At 53.1% G+C, this 16539-nt stretch overlaps 7 protein-coding genes across 7 annotated transcripts; 5 read left to right on the forward strand and 2 right to left on the reverse strand.

The window, feature by feature from the left end:
• Positions 1 to 2249: 2249 nt before the first annotated feature.
• PG994_011523 (uncharacterized protein) lies at positions 2250 to 5835 on the forward strand (the record flags this gene model as incomplete). Its single annotated transcript, XM_066862932.1, has 7 exons — positions 2250 to 2313; positions 2372 to 2505; positions 2565 to 2737; positions 2809 to 2908; positions 2965 to 4457; positions 4507 to 5046; positions 5097 to 5835. 7 exons carry the CDS (start codon positions 2250 to 2252, stop codon positions 5833 to 5835), a joined length of 3243 nt encoding a protein of 1080 aa, XP_066712042.1.
• An 8-nt stretch (positions 5836 to 5843) lies between these two features.
• PG994_011524 (uncharacterized protein) lies at positions 5844 to 6203 on the forward strand (the record flags this gene model as incomplete). The annotated part of the gene is made up of 1 exon (XM_066862933.1): positions 5844 to 6203. One exon carries the CDS (start codon positions 5844 to 5846, stop codon positions 6201 to 6203), a length of 360 nt encoding a protein of 119 aa, XP_066712043.1.
• Positions 6204 to 7550: 1347 nt separating this feature from the next.
• PG994_011525 (Non-specific serine/threonine protein kinase) lies at positions 7551 to 9751 on the reverse strand (the record flags this gene model as incomplete). Its single annotated transcript, XM_066862934.1, has 4 exons — positions 7551 to 8429; positions 8485 to 9260; positions 9287 to 9665; positions 9713 to 9751. The coding sequence occupies 4 exons, from the start codon at positions 9749 to 9751 to the stop codon at positions 7551 to 7553; spliced, it is 2073 nt and encodes a 690-aa protein (XP_066712044.1).
• Positions 9752 to 12117: 2366 nt separating this feature from the next.
• On the forward strand, positions 12118 to 13338 carry PG994_011526 (uncharacterized protein; the record flags this gene model as incomplete). Its single annotated transcript, XM_066862935.1, has 1 exon — positions 12118 to 13338. The coding sequence occupies one exon, from the start codon at positions 12118 to 12120 to the stop codon at positions 13336 to 13338; it is 1221 nt and encodes a 406-aa protein (XP_066712045.1).
• Positions 13339 to 13632: 294 nt separating this feature from the next.
• Positions 13633 to 13845, forward strand: PG994_011527 (uncharacterized protein; the record flags this gene model as incomplete). Its single annotated transcript, XM_066862936.1, has 1 exon — positions 13633 to 13845. The coding sequence occupies one exon, from the start codon at positions 13633 to 13635 to the stop codon at positions 13843 to 13845; it is 213 nt and encodes a 70-aa protein (XP_066712046.1).
• Positions 13846 to 14093: 248 nt separating this feature from the next.
• Positions 14094 to 15206, forward strand: PG994_011528 (NUDIX hydrolase domain-like protein; the record flags this gene model as incomplete). Its single annotated transcript, XM_066862937.1, has 2 exons — positions 14094 to 14397; positions 14512 to 15206. 2 exons carry the CDS (start codon positions 14094 to 14096, stop codon positions 15204 to 15206), a joined length of 999 nt encoding a protein of 332 aa, XP_066712047.1.
• A 326-nt stretch (positions 15207 to 15532) lies between these two features.
• PG994_011529 (Ctr copper transporter) lies at positions 15533 to 16490 on the reverse strand (the record flags this gene model as incomplete). The annotated part of the gene is made up of 4 exons (XM_066862938.1): positions 15533 to 15650; positions 15720 to 15807; positions 16115 to 16298; positions 16383 to 16490. Coding segments are annotated over 4 exons (498 nt in total), but the record flags the coding sequence as incomplete, so codon positions are not given.
• Positions 16491 to 16539: the final 49 nt, after the last annotated feature.

A 16539-nucleotide genomic window follows, 5' to 3' on the forward strand; every position in this document is an offset into this window, starting at 1 on the left:
ATGCATGTGATGTGGTACAAGTACCTTGAGCTTCCATTCAGGTTGATCGATGTTGATCCAAAGCAATCTCCCATATCCCCAATTCCAAAAACACGCTCGCAAAGGAACATTAGAAAATCAGGAAAGCTAGTTACCTAAGTAAATAGACAAGTGCCGTCGATGTCAATGCAAATATGTGATGGATCTTTCTAACATGTTTGTAGGTAGGCACATAATTTGGGCCTTAGCAGCTAATTGATTCCACGCCCCATAGCATGCTCAGGTATCGTGAACCTTGCACCTTTCACGCTTGACAGTGACAGCCGGGCGCTACGTGCCAACACTGTGGTGCGCTCAATATTCTTTTGCCATGCGTCAGGAAAAGACCACGAGAACGGAGGCGAGTACGGCTTTCGTTCCGTGCGAGTATGGAATGAGATCCGGCCGTGAAGTAGACCGACCTAAGCGTTGCGAGAAGAGAAGTGGGATCTATGCGCTTCGCTCTAAAATGCCCGAATCGTCAATCTATTTGTGTACACACGAGATAGAAGTACTCCACTGCCCCCGTCGACACACATGCCTCGAGGTAGAAAACTAGCCGTCTAGCCGTGTTGTATGGTGCATATAATTTGGTATAGGACCATTGGATTTCAGTTCATCCACTAAAGTACAAGTAAGTGAAGGCAATGCTGGATGCCATGACTGAGGCTCTAAACCACTTGTCAGATGCTGCTGGAGTCGAGTAACGCCCTGCAGAATAGCGCGATCGAGTTGGTGGTGAAGCGGGGCCTGCTCAGGTTGAATAGCTTCACGAGTGCATGCATGTGAGTACAGGTAGGCATACGCTCATGTGATGTGATGCGGTATGGTATGCCAGTAGTATTCTACTTTCCTATAAAGGAAGATATACTGCTGTGGAACCGCCCACTACATACCTGCCAATTAGGTATGTCATGGACCGAGGTCGTATATATATATATCATAGTTGATTACATGTATATACAGCGCCAATGCTGGTCCATAAGCTGTCCTAACGGATTTCGTTGTTTTCGTCAATCTGTTTGGTTGTCGTCTTAGACTTCGATCAGGAGTGGCAAAGATTGGTATCTTGGACAGGTACGTACGGAACGGGCCATTGAGAAACGCCATGCATTCGTATTCTAGGCTACCTCGATGGAAGAAGCAAGAGGTAGAGGAGGACGTTATCAGACAGGGGTATGGATTACCTACCTATATAGCGAGTTGCTGACAGGAGACAGTCATACGCACACGCACACGCACACTTATACACGGATACGATACGATGTCACGTCCCATCATTCAGGAAGGGGTCAGCTGTTTGGCTGCTTGCTCAATGACACATTCCAACAAGGCCAGGCGATTCACGAAGCAAGAGACCGGCCAGCCAACAGAGTCGGACTTCCGACTTTGGTACACAATCCCCAAGCTGCTTGCGGCGTCTTGAGGCCACAAGGAGCACACATATAACAACAGCCTTAGTAATATGCAGAGTACGGGGTATAGGTGCCTACCTAGTATGTAAAGGTTTCGTGGTCACCCCTCAGGCCTCGAACCTAAGATTAGATGCAACGAGAAGGCGCAAGAATCTGGAGATAGAGTATTGATCTTCTCTTTCTATCTCCGCCAGCTGGCTCCTAAATAAGTGAATACTTACTGACCTAGGTCTAAGTAGGTTCGTCAATGATTGCAGGGTGGTCTCCGTCTGGCCCCCTTACGTAGGTATCAAGTGGCCCTTCCCAGTTCGCAATTATTAGAAACAACAACCCCGCCAGCCCCAGTCGCATTCAAGCTTTTTGGAGCACCAGATTGGCCGGCCGACGTAGTAGCCCCCCTCTGTCGCATATCTCCCACTGCGGTATACTGGGCTGCCGCTGCTGCTGCTGCTGCTGCTGCTGCTGCTGCTACTACCATACCTACCACTGCCTACTTACATACACACACATCAATACCTCATACTCCAGTCCGGCCAAACACTAAGTACGCTACATTCATTGATTGCACCGCCTACCTTACTGTATCGACGGCATGATTTGCTTACAACCTTCGATTCCCTCGACTTCCCAGCATTGAATTGACTCGTCCTGGCCATTCCGCTCCCGCCTTTGCATTTCTATTTGCATCCAGTCCCCGTCCCAGTCCCAGTCCCAGACGAAGAAACAATATCAGTATCGATTTGGCGCGCGCTTTCCCGACTGTGAACACCACGTCGTGACTCGCGGCCAACTTACTGGCTGCAGCCTTCTGCAAACATGGGCATTGTCAGTAGCCGACTCGACGATGGCGCCGCCATCTACCTAAGGGACCAGAATCGATGTGAGTGCGCAGTCTGCATTGCATCTATGCGCCATAAGTGCTGACCCTCTTTCTGCAGTATCGATATCTTCTCTAGTCATATCCAACCCTCGAAGGCGCTCCGCCGTCACCGTCGTCCCCAATGCTTTCCCAGCGACGCGAGCTACGGCAACACGGCCGACGGGCGATACTGGTTCTGTAGAGTTTGTGCAGGTTCGTTGCATGTGCGGAAATGTTGTTCTTTGCAGCAAGTCTGACTGCGTTTAAACTAGGACAATGAACCTTCTGCGACCCCGAACTTCTTACTGAAGCTCAGTAACGAAGACGAGCTCGTCTTCAACTTCACATTCATCGTACGGCAAGAAGCCGGTGCTAGCCCGGCGGATACGAATATCAACGGCCTCACCTACGTCTATGCATCCACCGCCAGGAGGTGGAGAACCTGGTCACCAGGGAGTTTCATGCAGACCCCAACTTACACAAGAACTCCAATGTCGAGCTAGTAGGGGACTTCAGTACCGGCGGTAGTTCCTCAGTAAGCTTTGAGTGGTCTTGGAGATGGAAGCCTCCGAGGCCCATCGAGGACAGGGGAGGCGGTTGGAGGACTACTTGCAGTGTATGTCACATCGACATTGGGGGGAAGATGGAAGCCCGTTGCTGACATGCCTGTAGTTCGTTGAGTACGACCCAAGAGCCCACAAGCTCGTTACGCTTGCCAGCTTCTCGTTTTGGGTTGCAAGTAAGCATCTGCCCGCAGTCGCGATAGAATTCCTGCCTGCGAGTCCTAACGAACCAACAGACACCGGATTTGCTCCCAGCCATCCAAGCTCGCCATCTCCAGTCTTTCAGCTAGCCGTCCCTCCCAAGATTCGCGTTGCCTCGGCCCAGTCGGTCGACTCCCGCATTAGTGAGCAGGAGGAGCCCGGGTCACCCCTGAACTTGCACTATGACCTCTCACCTGCCGTGCCAACTGTCTCCCAGTCCACGTATCAGTCTGTCAAGGTTGATGTGGCTTGCCCCAGGCCCGGCGACGACATGACTGCGGGCGACGACGGCCCGGTCTTTCGCGCCACAATGAAAGCGCTCGAGCAAAAGACGGGCAATATGCGCGCACAGATGAAGAAGGTGCTGAAAAAGGCGGACCATGCTTATGTAGCCCAGATCGAGGCCAACGATGCCTTCATGAGCTTCATTGAGGCGCTGCGGGAAGCCGCCTCGACTAATGCCAATGCTGTTCAGCCCGCGCTGAATCACTACTTTGATCATATCGCCAAAGAGATCGCATCGTACGAGCGGCAAAACGCAATAAACTTGCAAAAGATCATCGTGGAGCCCGTCAGTAGGCTGTACACCTACGACATTAAACAGGCAGAAAGCAAGAAGCGCGACTTTGAAGAAGAAAGTAAAGATTACTACAGCTACGTGTCACGTTATCTAGGCCAACGACAAGATTCGGTCAAAACCAAGAAGTTAGCCGACAGCGACACAAAGTACCAGACGAAGCGGCGCAACTTCGAGCTGAAACGTTTCGATTACTCTTCTTTCATGCAGGATCTGCATGGGGGTCGCAAGGAGCAGGAAGTGTTGTCTCATCTCACAAGATACGCCGACGCTCAGGCAAGGGGTTTCCTGAATACGGCAAAGAAGATAGACAATCTGTTACCCCAACTGGAAGCTCTCTCGAGTGAGGTGCAAGAAGCCGACAAGGAGTTCCAGTATCAACGAAGGGAGAGAGAGGAGAAACGTCGCGTCTTAGAGAAGAGCAATCTCCAGTATAATGAACCGGAGGGTGTCATCTCTGCCTCCGGCATCGGCGGCGTTGTGGGCGCTATATCTAATGGCGGAGTGTCGACCTCTGAGGGGGACCTTGGTCGCGCTGATAGCACAGGCTCGCAATTGAGAGCTGTGCCAACCGGCAATTCGGGCTCAGCCACCGTGGGAAGCGAAATGTCACGTTCACCCGGCAGTCTGAACCAGACAGCCGGGAGCCCAGCACAAAATGCCAAGTTCAAGGGGTTTCGCGATCTCGAAGAACGAGACCTTAGCATACTGGCTATTGCGGAAAAGAACTCGGCACAACGCAAAGAGGGTCTCCTCTGGGCTCTGAACCGGCCTGGAAGTCATGTTGACCCTAGGGCGTTGACAAAGCAGCAAGGATGGCACAAGTGAGTACGGCGGCGCCCGGGATATTGATCACCTAACTAACTTGTTCAGATTTTGGGTGGTGCTGGATCAGGGCAAACTATCCGAGTACAGTAATTGGAAGCAGAAGCTCGACCTTCACATGGACCCCATCGACTTGCGTATGGCATCTGTTCGAGAAGCGAGGAATGCAGAACGAAGGTTTTGCTTTGAAGTCATCACCCCGCAATATAAGCGTGTTTACCAGGCTACCTCGGATGAAGACATGAACAGCTGGATCGTAGCCATCAACAACGCCTTGCAGAGTGCGGTGGAAGGCCATGGGCTCAGAGAGAAGCCGTCTACGGCATCTTCAACTAGTGACACTCCGAGCCTGAAACGAGACATTGGCTCGATACTCACGGGCAAAAGTATCAGCCTGAACCACGGACATAGCCAGAGCGTGACTAGTTCGGGATGCCCCCTCGCCGCACCACGGTGGGGGCTCGGCCAGGTCTCAGCCAGCGGCCTTCGAGCAGTGCATACGACGAAAGCCCTGACAAGCTCCTGCAATCGCTTCGCGACAACGATCAAGGCAATTGCTGGTGTGCAGACTGCGGAAGTGGATCCAAGGTGGAATGGGTTTCTATCAACCTGGCCATTATTCTGTGCATCGAATGCAGTGGCATACACCGGTCTCTTGGAACCCACATCAGCAAAGTTAGGTCGTTGACCCTTGACATCACCTCGTTCACGCCCGATATCATCGAACTGTTGATGTTGGTAGGAAACCGAGTCTCCAACATGGTGTGGGAATCAAGGTTGGAGCCGAACGTCAAGCCAGGACCTCAGGCGACTCGTGAACAGCGCCTGAGGTTCATCACGGCCAAGTATGTGGACAGAGCGTTTGTTGAGCCCATTTCTGCTACACTGTCGAGGTATCCGTCAGCCGACGAGACACTACTTGCAGCAATCAAGCGCAGCGAGATCCAGCAAGTCATATACGCCTTGGCTTTGAAAGCGAACCCAAACGTGCTGGATAAATCACGGGGCACACATCCGGTCTTTCTCGCCCTCGCTGCTGCCGACCCGGCATCGCCCTCTCCGACGACGACGAGCGCGGAGGGACGATCCGAGCCCAGCATACGAACAGTGCCCTTCCCAATTGCCGAGATGCTAGTCCAGAACGGTGCCGAAATCCCGAGCACTATGCCTGCGATCCCTCTCAGCCGCAGTGCGCAGCTCTACATAGAGCAGAAGAGAGGTCGCGCGGCTGCCATCGAAGCAACGGGCCCGTCTGCGGGCAGCTCGAGTCTTAGCCCCAGCCCCAGCGAGCGACTCCCGCAGCGGGATAAGGACCGTCTGCAGAAGCGCATCAGTGCGGGAGGCCGTCTAGCTAGATCCCCTATAGCCGAGCGATAGAGACAGCTATGGCCATCTGCTACGGGCTCCAGCACATCATCGGCCGTGTCACTGCCGCCGTCACCCTTGGCGCCGTTGTCGCCCTCGCCGTCACCAACGAGCAAGTGGCTGTCTCGCGCGAAATCGTTTACTGGGTCGCCTGCTTCCACGAGTCTTTCGGAGCGGAGCAGACGGCGATCGCGCTTGTCTACACCCTCGCTACAGAACTCGTGTGCGGCAACGCTCAGTGCGCTCTGTTTTCGCGGGACGCAGTCTACAGCGCAGATTCCACATATCCCAATGTCCCCCTGTGCGATCGACTCTCTTGCAAGCCCCGATGCACGATACGACATGTACTCCTGACGGACCCACCAACGATACCAGGCTAGATCCGCGTTTGGTCTAAGCTGTCAAAGCCATCTTAAGGCGGAGGGTTCTTTGGTGGCCACTGTTACGGCTTCATCCGCCATGGCGACCATCCGGTACGGTCTGTCTAGCCTTTCTTACGAGGTATTATATGAATTCACATGTCACGAATCGACGCCAAAAGAGATTATGTTCTGGGCCATAATAGCTCGGTGCCGCTCACGAAGAGCTGCTATTCGGATAGAGTCTTCAGGGTTTTATCATTTGGGGGAGGGAAGTTTCTTAGGTATATACCAAGCAAGCAGGTTTACGAATGGAATCCGTAAACAATAGTGTGGGCAACGAACGGGCCGCCCCCTTTTTTTTCTTTTTTTCTTTCATTGTTCTTATTGACGACAAACCGATATCCATGGCGAGAACGGCGACGGAAAGGTCGCGATCTTGTCTGAAGTTATGTTACGAGGCAAACCTACACTACACGGAGGAAAGAAAGGAGGAGAAGCCGAGTATGGGAAAGGAAAGGCTACATACAACATATGGAAAGGGGGGAAGGAGAGGAGGATTGTGGGAGGCGCAAAGAGGCAAAGAAACCTGTGGTGAACTGAACGTCGCGACTGTCGTTGGATTTTGATATATCCACGTCTTGGTCAGTTAGACAGTTGGCCTGGGGTGTATGGATAGGATAGTAATGGTAATGCCCACGTGTATGATGCCAAGGACCAACGAATAGAAGATACACGTTTTATATTGCTGCTACCTACTTCTACTCGGGATTTTTACCCGGCTACGCTATCCCAGCTATTAAGCCGAACGAAGCACGGCGCAGCGGCATTCTAAGTTAATCCATGGCTGGGATGCCCTCGAGCATTGTTCTTGCTGCTAACGACAAACCGACATTCACCAGTTAATAGGTAGATAATATAAATTCGAATCTTCCAATTAAGTCGAGCGAGCTAATTTCAATCCTCTCTGGGATACGTTAAGCTCTCCATCAGTCTCCAGTCTGGTCTGGGGTCAACTCTGGCTCCATGTACTAAAGATAGCAAATACCTCAGTACATTTCGTGAGTACATGCATGTAGAGAGCAAAGTTAATAAACTAGGTATGGCCCCTGGCATTCAAGCTGAAACCATCGTCTGAACCATGACCATACACTTTTGAAATCCATATAACGCCAGTCCTAAGCCGAGTATGAAGATAAGGTGACCGGAAGAGATATATACACGAAGGGATGTAGTGCTTGTAGTTGTCCGGTTAAATGGCAAGACCCTGTAGAAGCCAGGGTAGGATAGGACATAGAAGCTGTCGGGCTTCAGCGAACGGAATAATATCTAGAAAGATATAGATAGACGTGTCGTATCAAGACTCCTTTATTTCCCGCCTGCTTTCGCTTTGCCTTTATCCTTAGATTTGGCGTCGTCTTTGGCGTCGCCTTTGGTTTTGCCATTGGCGGCGGCGGCTTCTGCTTTGGTATAATAGCTCTCGCCATCGTTGCCAAATAGTTCCTGGTCGCCCTTACCTCCCATCTCCATGAACTCGCGAGCATCGCGTTTGTCTGCTGGTCGAGCTTCCATGGGAGTGGCATTCGTCGGATTGTGCGAGTGTTGGTTTTTGGCATAGACCTTGAGCGGCTTGTCCTTCTGCTTGGGGCCGAGAGGCACGTCATGCGCTACCGTGACAGAGTTGATGGATGAGAGCAGTGTACGCTCGCGGGCCATCCCGCGACGTTTGACATCGAGACCACCAATCCCAGCAACCAATCCATCGGTACTGTCGTTCACGCCGGGCATCTGTTGGGTAATCCACGGATGAGACAGGCACTGGTCGACGGTGAAACGCTTCTCCGGCTCTACAACCAGCATGGAATCGATCAGGTCCAGAGCTGGATCGCCCACCGAGTCCCAGTACGGAGAAGGGTAATCAAATCTGCCACTTCTGATCTGTTGCGACAAAGTAAATGGGAATTCTCGCGAGTACAGCTCGTCGGAAAAGGGGGGGAATCCACACAGGCAGATATACAGGACAACCCCCAACGACCAAATATCGACAGCTTTCGTGTATTTCCTGTGCTTGCCCTCGGCAAGGATCTCTGGTGCGACATAGCTGGGCGTACCGCAGAGAGTAGTCGTAAAGGACTCCTCTCCGATGATCTTGGCTAAGCCAAAGTCAGCCAATTTGACGTGGATTTCCTTGTCCACGACGAGGATGTTTTCTGGCTTAATATCCCGATGGACAATGTTGCGATCATGCTATTCATTTCCTAATCAGTTGACAATCATAGCAAGGGGCCATTGAGGAGCTTACCAAATACTTGATGCCTTGGAAAAGTTGGATAAAAAGCTTCCGGCACTCATCTTCTGTCAACTTCTGCTTCATAACAATGTGGTTGAACAATTCTCCTTCCGGGGCCAGTTCCAGCACCAGATAGACAGCATTCCTCTCGTTGAATGTGTCCTTCAGGCATAGGACATTGGGATGGCTGACACCCATAAGCACGGCAATCTCCTGCTGTAGACCATCTGTCTTGGACCGCTCCTCCATGCCGGGCTGCTTTGTGAAGATCTTGACGGCATACCTAGTGCCTGTCGATTTTTCAACACATAGGAAGACCTCGGCAAAGTGGCCCTTGCCGAGCCGCTCAAGCAGCGTGTACTGCTGTAGAAAGCGACTTGACATGCGGCTTCGTGGGTATTTGAAGATGAAGCGCGTCTTATCATTGACGGCGATCTCATCTGAATCGTGGAGCTCCCTCCGTTGATTACGGCCAACCAGATCTTCATTAACAAATGTACCGTTGCTGGACAGATCTTCCAGGACTGCGATAGCGTCGCTGCCCTTATTCTCGGTGAAGATCAACGTATGCCGATTGGAGACTATGGGCTCGTTGACCACGACGTCGCATTCCTGATGGCGGCCAATCAGATACCCGCCTGCCGGAATGCCTTTGGACTTTTCTTTCTCATACGACTCCTCCTGCTCCAGTGCCCGGTTTTCGTTCTGCTCCTTGATCTTCGGGGCTGCGCTTACAGCATCAGGCATGGGCAGGAAGCCCTCTTCCGTAGGACCACGCATCTTCCATACTGGGTATCTAGAGGAAAGAGGTAACCCCAGACCCCCTCTTTCACTTCGTCTTCGACTTGGTCAGACAGGGCAGCCTGCTGTTCGATGAGTTGCGAAGGGAAAGCCTGGGTATCTTGTGGGGGAGATGAGAAGCCCTGGTTTTGCGAGTACGTCTCTTCCGGCGAGCGCTGTGCTATTTGGCTGGGCGGGCCACCTGGAGGCGGCGGGGTTGCCGTTCGATCTTTGGTTGCATCGTAGGAGCTGTTGTTGTCGCCAAGCGCGGTCACCGGGGAAGGGAGTTGCTGTTGGTTCTTGGTCACGGGCGTCTTGAGATGCTCGCCATTGTGGGATATCCGTTCGGACCTGCGCGGCTTCTTGGAATCGGAGGTTTCGACGGGAGAATCCTGCGCCATGGTCGGGTTAGTCTGTGTTCTGGCTGGCTAGAGAGCATATGCAAAGCATATGTACTTACCCGAACACGCTTCAATTGGCTTTTCTCGCGCGGAGCCATGATGGAAGCTCGTCGGTGTGTGGGTGCGGCGGCAGAATGGGACAAGATAGGATGCTGGTGCCTACCGCGCAGGGTAGACTTGAGTCAACCGGTGTCGGCTGGAGCGTGTAATTGATTATAGGTGACTGACGGGGTGACTCGCTGGGGATGATTCAGAGTCTGTTCGTATCGAATGCAACGAAGAATCCGGCACAATTATGATATGTCGGTCGATAGGTTATAGGTTGGACCAGCTCACGACCTAGAGCTCGAGGATGGAGCTTATTTGAAAACAGATGGGGGACCCTGAAAAGCAACGTTTGGGATCTCGGGATGGGTATTGGCTAACAGTGGGCCAGAGAAGAGACAATTCGACGGTGGTGAAGTAGAGTGAAGTGAAGCGATAGGTTCTAGAGCTGAGTTCGCCGTTACCCTGCATGTGCATCAAATGTATGTATGTATGTCCCTTGGAAATACTTAATGCAGTGTACAAGACGGACGGACGGGGGAGCGATCAAATGGATGGATCAAATGGCCGGTCGAGGTTCAGTCGGCAGGACGGGTCACTTGTACGAGCGATAGTAGATAGTGGATAACCAGTCATCACTTGGACCAAGCCGGAAACTGACAGGGCTGATTTGACCGATGATCAGTGCTAGGTTACCTGCTTCCTGCTGCTGGGACATCAACGATGGGCTTTTCGTCTTTTGTCCATCCCTGATCAATCATTTCAATCCAAGATGGCCAGGTCTGCCGGACGTGTCCAACCACCAGATGACGTCGCTCGTGCTCGGTGCTTGGGAATCGGAACGAAAGCGCCCTTCCACTTTTTCTCTGTCTCTCTCTTTCCTCTTGCGATTGTAGCTCATCACGTCCAACTGACAGACTGGACGCGAATGACACACACCTTTGAACAGGCCATGCTCCACCTGGCATGACAATGTCTACCACAGCCCACAGCAGTGCAGCCAGGTTGCCAGGCAGGCACAATTGCGCCCCGCCCCGCCGTCGACATGAGTCCATCCAGGGCAGCGCAGCTGAGAGGAATACGGGAACAAATGACTCCCTCCCTACTCACTACCAGGGTGTCTCGCCAGGACGACTCATCACAAGCCTTGATCACTAGCTTGCTTCACTTGACTCTGCCTTTCCTGATTCCCCTTGGATGAAAGGTCGCCATTGCACACTTACTTCTGGCAAAGCCATCCATCCATCGTCTCGACTTTCAGCATCCTATTTCGTTCCTCGTCGGAGTTGGATGCTAGAGGAAAGGAGCACCTGGTAATCCGTCCTGTGATCCTGTGACTTGAGCGGTGCTCTCGGGCAGCTCCAGCCTCTCCCGCAATGATATTTCTGCTCTTCTTGCTCGTCTTGTGCGCGTAAAGCAGAGCAAAAGAAACATAGTTCACCCGGGGTTGGGCGCCGATCAACCCTAATAAATACAGTTGAGGTGTAGTTGCCTAAATGTACCTAGCATAAGTGATAATAAACCGAGGCGATGCCATCACCCAAGAAATATTCAAAGTCGCATGCTCGAGCATTGAGCAGCTCCTCCATCTGATCTGGCAGGTTTGCCAAATATAGCTGTACTTGGGTGTTTGAAGTTAGTCCGCGCATTTGAAGTATTTTGTTTCGTTGCTAATTCCGCTTGCGGCTTTGTGGAATGCGTAAAGTATTCAAGCAAACCACCTAAACCACGAATGAACCGCTCGAATGAGTTATAATGCAATGTCACTTGCGGATACCAATACTTAGTATGCATAGTAGAGGACGATGTGTTTGAACTGTTTGCTCCGAACATAAGACTGCTATAATGCCTGTATTTCAATTTCTTGCGTATTCTCTTGGGGACAGGGTGATGCTGGATCGCTATGCTGGATCGGCTTGGTTCCATCTTCGCGGCCAGCTCCCTTCCTTTGACAATTCCTCTTTGTCTGGATACAATGCTTCTTTTGACTCCTGACTACGCCGGAAGCATGTCGAACATAAAATCAATCTCGCGTCTTTGTCGGCTTCGATGCGCCACCGCCGCCGACGGCGCCAGGTATCGGTATCGTCAGGGATATCATGTCAACATATTCCATCCCAACGCAGTAGCAAACTGCGAGCACGCTATAGCTAAATGACATGGAACACCGATTCGGGGAGCCGAAGCATTCGGACGGAGACCGTGGTCCTGGTCAAAGACAACAGGGCCAGCGTCACCCCGGGGAGCCCCTTCCACCGAAGGACGTTACCGACTATGTAACAAGGCCACTCCCAGGGTTCCTCCCCCAAGGCCATCATCAAGTTCATCCTCGGACTATGAGCCCGCCAACAACACTTCACGGGACACCTCCCCAGCTCGGTCTAGAGAAGGGACGGTCACCGATTTGGAGTACTCGAGGATGGTCGAAGAATGTGGCGGCGCTCCAGATGGGTTCGAACAGAAGCAATATCCAGGCTCGGATCGGAAGGATGTGCCTATAAGAAAAGATGTGCCTCTGGCGATCAACACAGAATACGTGGACTTCAATGACTACAATATGGTCAGCCCTGTCTCGCCCTCGACCCCGACACAGTCCTATAGGCTACACGTCGTGTCGCCACACCACCTCCCTCGGACCCCGGGAGGGAGTGTCGACATGCCAGAGATGATCGAATCCTACAACCATAGCCCGCGTCGGGGAACGTACGACCGCGTTGCTTTAAACAGGGCTTCCGGCGCCAACGACGGCCGCGTGACGGTCCAGGTCGCCTTGCGCCAGCCCTCTGACGAGTACGACGCCAGGCGAACTCAGCCATCACCACATATGTACCAGGTTCCGTCAAGCCTGCGGGTGCCTAGACAACCTCCCGTCAACAAGCCGGCCCACAGGCGCAGTGATCCAGGAAGTCCATCCATGAAAGAGTCGTCGGTCTCGGGCGACGCTGCCCGAGGCACCTGGCAGCAAAACAGCCCTCTTCGCCCGGGGCAATCAGAAGCCCCAGTCCTCCGAGCGCGAAGTCACGATGAACCAAGAGTCAACCCCCATGCCTCCGAAGTACCGCATCCTTCGCACCTCGGTAGCCAATCCAGATTTGTAAGCACGTACTCTCGGGAGCAGAGTAGACCCCCGGTTGCAAGGGAGAAGAAGATCTCATTTGCCGGGCCCAAGGTGCACAGCTACTTGAACCGAGCTAGGTTGAGCAAGCAGACGCCGCCGCCGTCTCCGCCTCGGTTGAAGCTGAGCAAAGACAGTACTACGGAAGGGCACATCAAGACGCCGTTCCCAGTCAGCTCTTTTGACTCAGACGAGTCAGACGACGAGGGACAAAAGAAAGCTCGGAAGTTCCCAAGCCTGTCGGCATTGGTGAGCCAGAACCATAACAAGCCCAAGACAGAGGGACACCGAGGGTTAGGAGGACTCATGTCACGAGTAACATATCGGTTTCGACAGAAGATCCGAAAAAAGACACGAGGGGCATCAGTGCAGAGCAGGACAGGTATTTACAGGCCACCCGAGCGGTTCGGCAACCTCCTCCGGGCGATGAACATAATTGGATTTAGCTGGTGCCAAAGTGACAGCGGCTTAGTTGTTGGGCATTGTCGAATAAGTACGATCGTCCGGACACAGTATGTTATGTAGAATACAAATGGAATAGAGTTTGTTGCTCGTGTACTCCCAATGTCCGAAGCCACATGCACGCACTTCGCGGACCGAGCTTCCCTGTTGAATACCCCGCGGTCTCCGCGTTCCAGATTTGGACACTGCATATCTCCAAATCTGATCTTCATACCATCCATCCATCCATCCATTCCTAGCAAGGTACCTAAAGTAGGTTCATTACGTAGGGTGTATGGAGCTACTTGGCTACTGACAAGACAGGCGATTAATTATATCTCCTCCACCTTCCATTTCTCCCTTCATACTTTATATATCATGAACACCACCTCCTCCGATCCACCTCCGCTTAGCCAAGAGCCGGCCAATAATAGCAGTACCACATTGAGCTGCCCACAGCCTGACGCCGATATCGATATTGATATCCAGCGAGCGCTTGACCTCGATCTCACTTCGTACGAGGCGGCGCATTACTGGGATGCGTCGACCATGGCACCGCTCAACGAAACCTCGGCGGTCAGTATAATCTAGAATCACTATCTGCTTTCGTTTCCACCCCATACACATATATATACTTTTCTCGTCGCAATTCTTCGTTGCCTGCCCAATACTCGTGGTTTGATGAGAAATGGTGCTGTATTTCTCCCTCAAGTTGTTCCTGCATCACCGTCATCTTTTGCGAACGAGCGAAAGTATACAACCCCAATCAAGTGCTTGCGAATTGTGGAGAGGGTGAAGGGAGAGTGAGAATGAGAGTGAGAGAAGAGAGAAGAGACAAAATGCTGAGGAGCTCCAAGGCCGCGATCGCGCGCTTACGAGCTTATCGACCACCTCCGTTCCCGACATGGGACCGACTGCCCGTGAGCCGGCGGGCCGCGGTGCTTATATTGCTGTTCGCCGACCGGCGCGGGGACTTGCGGGTGGTCATCACGATGCGGGCGGCAAGCTTGCGCAACTTCTCGGGTACGGTGCCACCCCCGCGGCCTGCGACAGATTACGAGATCGTAAAGCTGACAACTAGCACCGATACAGGGCACGCAGCCTTTCCGGGAGGCAAGGCAGACTCTATAGAAGAGACGCCGTGTAAGCGTTTCCCTTCATTTCCCCCTCGCATGGCCCCTCTCCATACAAGCGAGCGAGGAAGAAGCAAGGAAAAAGGCAACGGATGCTGACCGCACGCCACAAACAATCCAACAGACCAAATAGCCCGCCGCGAAGCCTGGGAAGAGATCGGGCTTCCCCTCGACGACGCCAAGATCCCCAAGCCCTTCCACATCGAGTCGCTCTGCCAGCTGCCCTGCAGCCTCGCCAAGACGGAGCTCGCGGTGCGCCCCTGCGTGGCCTTCCTGCACGCGGAAAACGTGCCCGGCAAGCCGAGCCTCGTGGTCGACGAGAGCATGATCCCGCAGCTGAACGCCAAGGAGGTCGCCGCCGTCTTCTCCGGCCCCTTCCACAACTTCCTCAAGCAGCGCGACGAGCGCCCCGATGGCCTGAATGAGGAAGAGGAGGTCCCCTTCCCCGATGGCGACTGGTACGACGGCCGCTGGACCGAGTGGCACGCCGAGCCCTGGCGCATCCACAACTTCTACGTGCCCATCCACAACCAGCGGGTCACGAAGCCGCCGACCCGAGACGGCGGCCAGGCTGCGCTCGCCGACGAGCTCGAGGAAGACGAGGTGCAGCGGTTCCTGGTCTGGGGCCTCACGGGCCGCATGCTTGTGGATGCGGCGAGGATCGCCTACGCGGAGGAACCCGAGTTCGAACACAACGATCACTACGGAGACGAGCACATCATCGCGCGATTGGAATCTAGGGGGATGCTACCCGAAAAGAAGAGGAGGGAGGTTGGGCTCGACGCTGTCAAGGAGGACCCCAAGGATGCTAAAATGTGAAGGGGAGGATTGTGTTCCGGGATCCCCATTGGAAACTAACAGGCGCGTTTGGCAGAGCATTTAGAAGGCATCATTTATAGACGTGGGTAGGTTATTGTGCCTGCCACCCCAATTCAAGGTATGTAGTATTCGAGCAATTATAGTTTTCAGGTCCTTCCAAGTCGGGATGCCCCTTCCAAGGTCGACCTGAATCGCTTCGAGATGAAACCGGAACGCCAAGTGAGTGTCTCCCCCTATCACCGCTAAACCATGTAACTCCTCGATCCACCTGCTCTATGAGTTTAATCTCAGCCCACGCTTGGTCTCTCTATTTCGTAAACGATTCTTTAGTGGCACGCAGTCTCCTTGGTTACACTTGTCGATTTGCCAAACACGAGGTATCCCAGGAAAGCCCCAACGGCGACAGCTACCATGACCCAACCGTTGTAGGTCATGAACAGCAACCTGAGTACCGGAGTCAGCCAACTGTCATCCGTCTTCTTACGTAGCGGGCAGTGGTAGTCGTAAACTCACATGATCATAAACGCGTAAAAGGTCTGGACGGCGTATAACGCGGCCTTGACGATATGCGAGCGCTTCTCGGCCGTGACGTGGCGGTGTCCTATGGACCAAAGGAACGGCGTTGATTCAGTAACTTGTTCTTCGGCTTTATCCCGCAAAGCAGCCATGGTAAATTAGAATCTTGCTCTATCAGGTTGCCCAATGACGATACTTTTTTTCTCACTGGGGTGGAGAAGAAAAGAGCATTTGGGTGTACGAATCGTGCGCATGCAATGGGTGCGTCTCCCCCTTCTCTCTTTCTCTCCTAAGGTGGAGCCCAAGAGAGATAGAAAGGGTGAAGCTGCAAGGACGTAACGCTCCGTGAAGTGGCAATTTCTAGGATGGGAGGTAGGTAGGGGAGAACTCACTTGGAAGACCCTCTGCCATCTTCGCGGCCGAGGCTCCATATCGCCGGATGAGCTCGCGCAATGCCTCGTAGCCGGCACAGATCAGAACGACGCCCAGCAGGGAGAAGAGGAGCGAGACAGGCCCACGGACATGCCATTGGCGGAAGACGATGCAGAGGTTCGTAGTATCCCAGGTGAACAGCATCTAACAAGAGTTAGCATGCCAAGCCACAGGAGCTTCTTATGCGCATGCAGGAGCAAGTTATAGGTCGTAGCAGCAGCCACTCACGTTCATGTTGCACATATCGTTCATTCCACCGCCGCCGTGTCCCATGTCGCCGTGATCCATGCCTCCATGGTCCATGTGAGAGTGGTCCATCTTGGTATCTTGAATTGGCTGAAGCCGACTTGTTCCGATCGTTCGAATGGGCGAAGTATTATAGCGT

This window comes from Apiospora phragmitis (genome assembly GCF_038363925.1).
Source record: "Apiospora phragmitis strain CBS 135458 chromosome Unknown utg000010l:1.0-9815664.0:1.0-9183399.0, whole genome shotgun sequence".
Taxonomy (NCBI): Eukaryota; Fungi; Ascomycota; class Sordariomycetes; order Amphisphaeriales; family Apiosporaceae; genus Apiospora; species Apiospora phragmitis.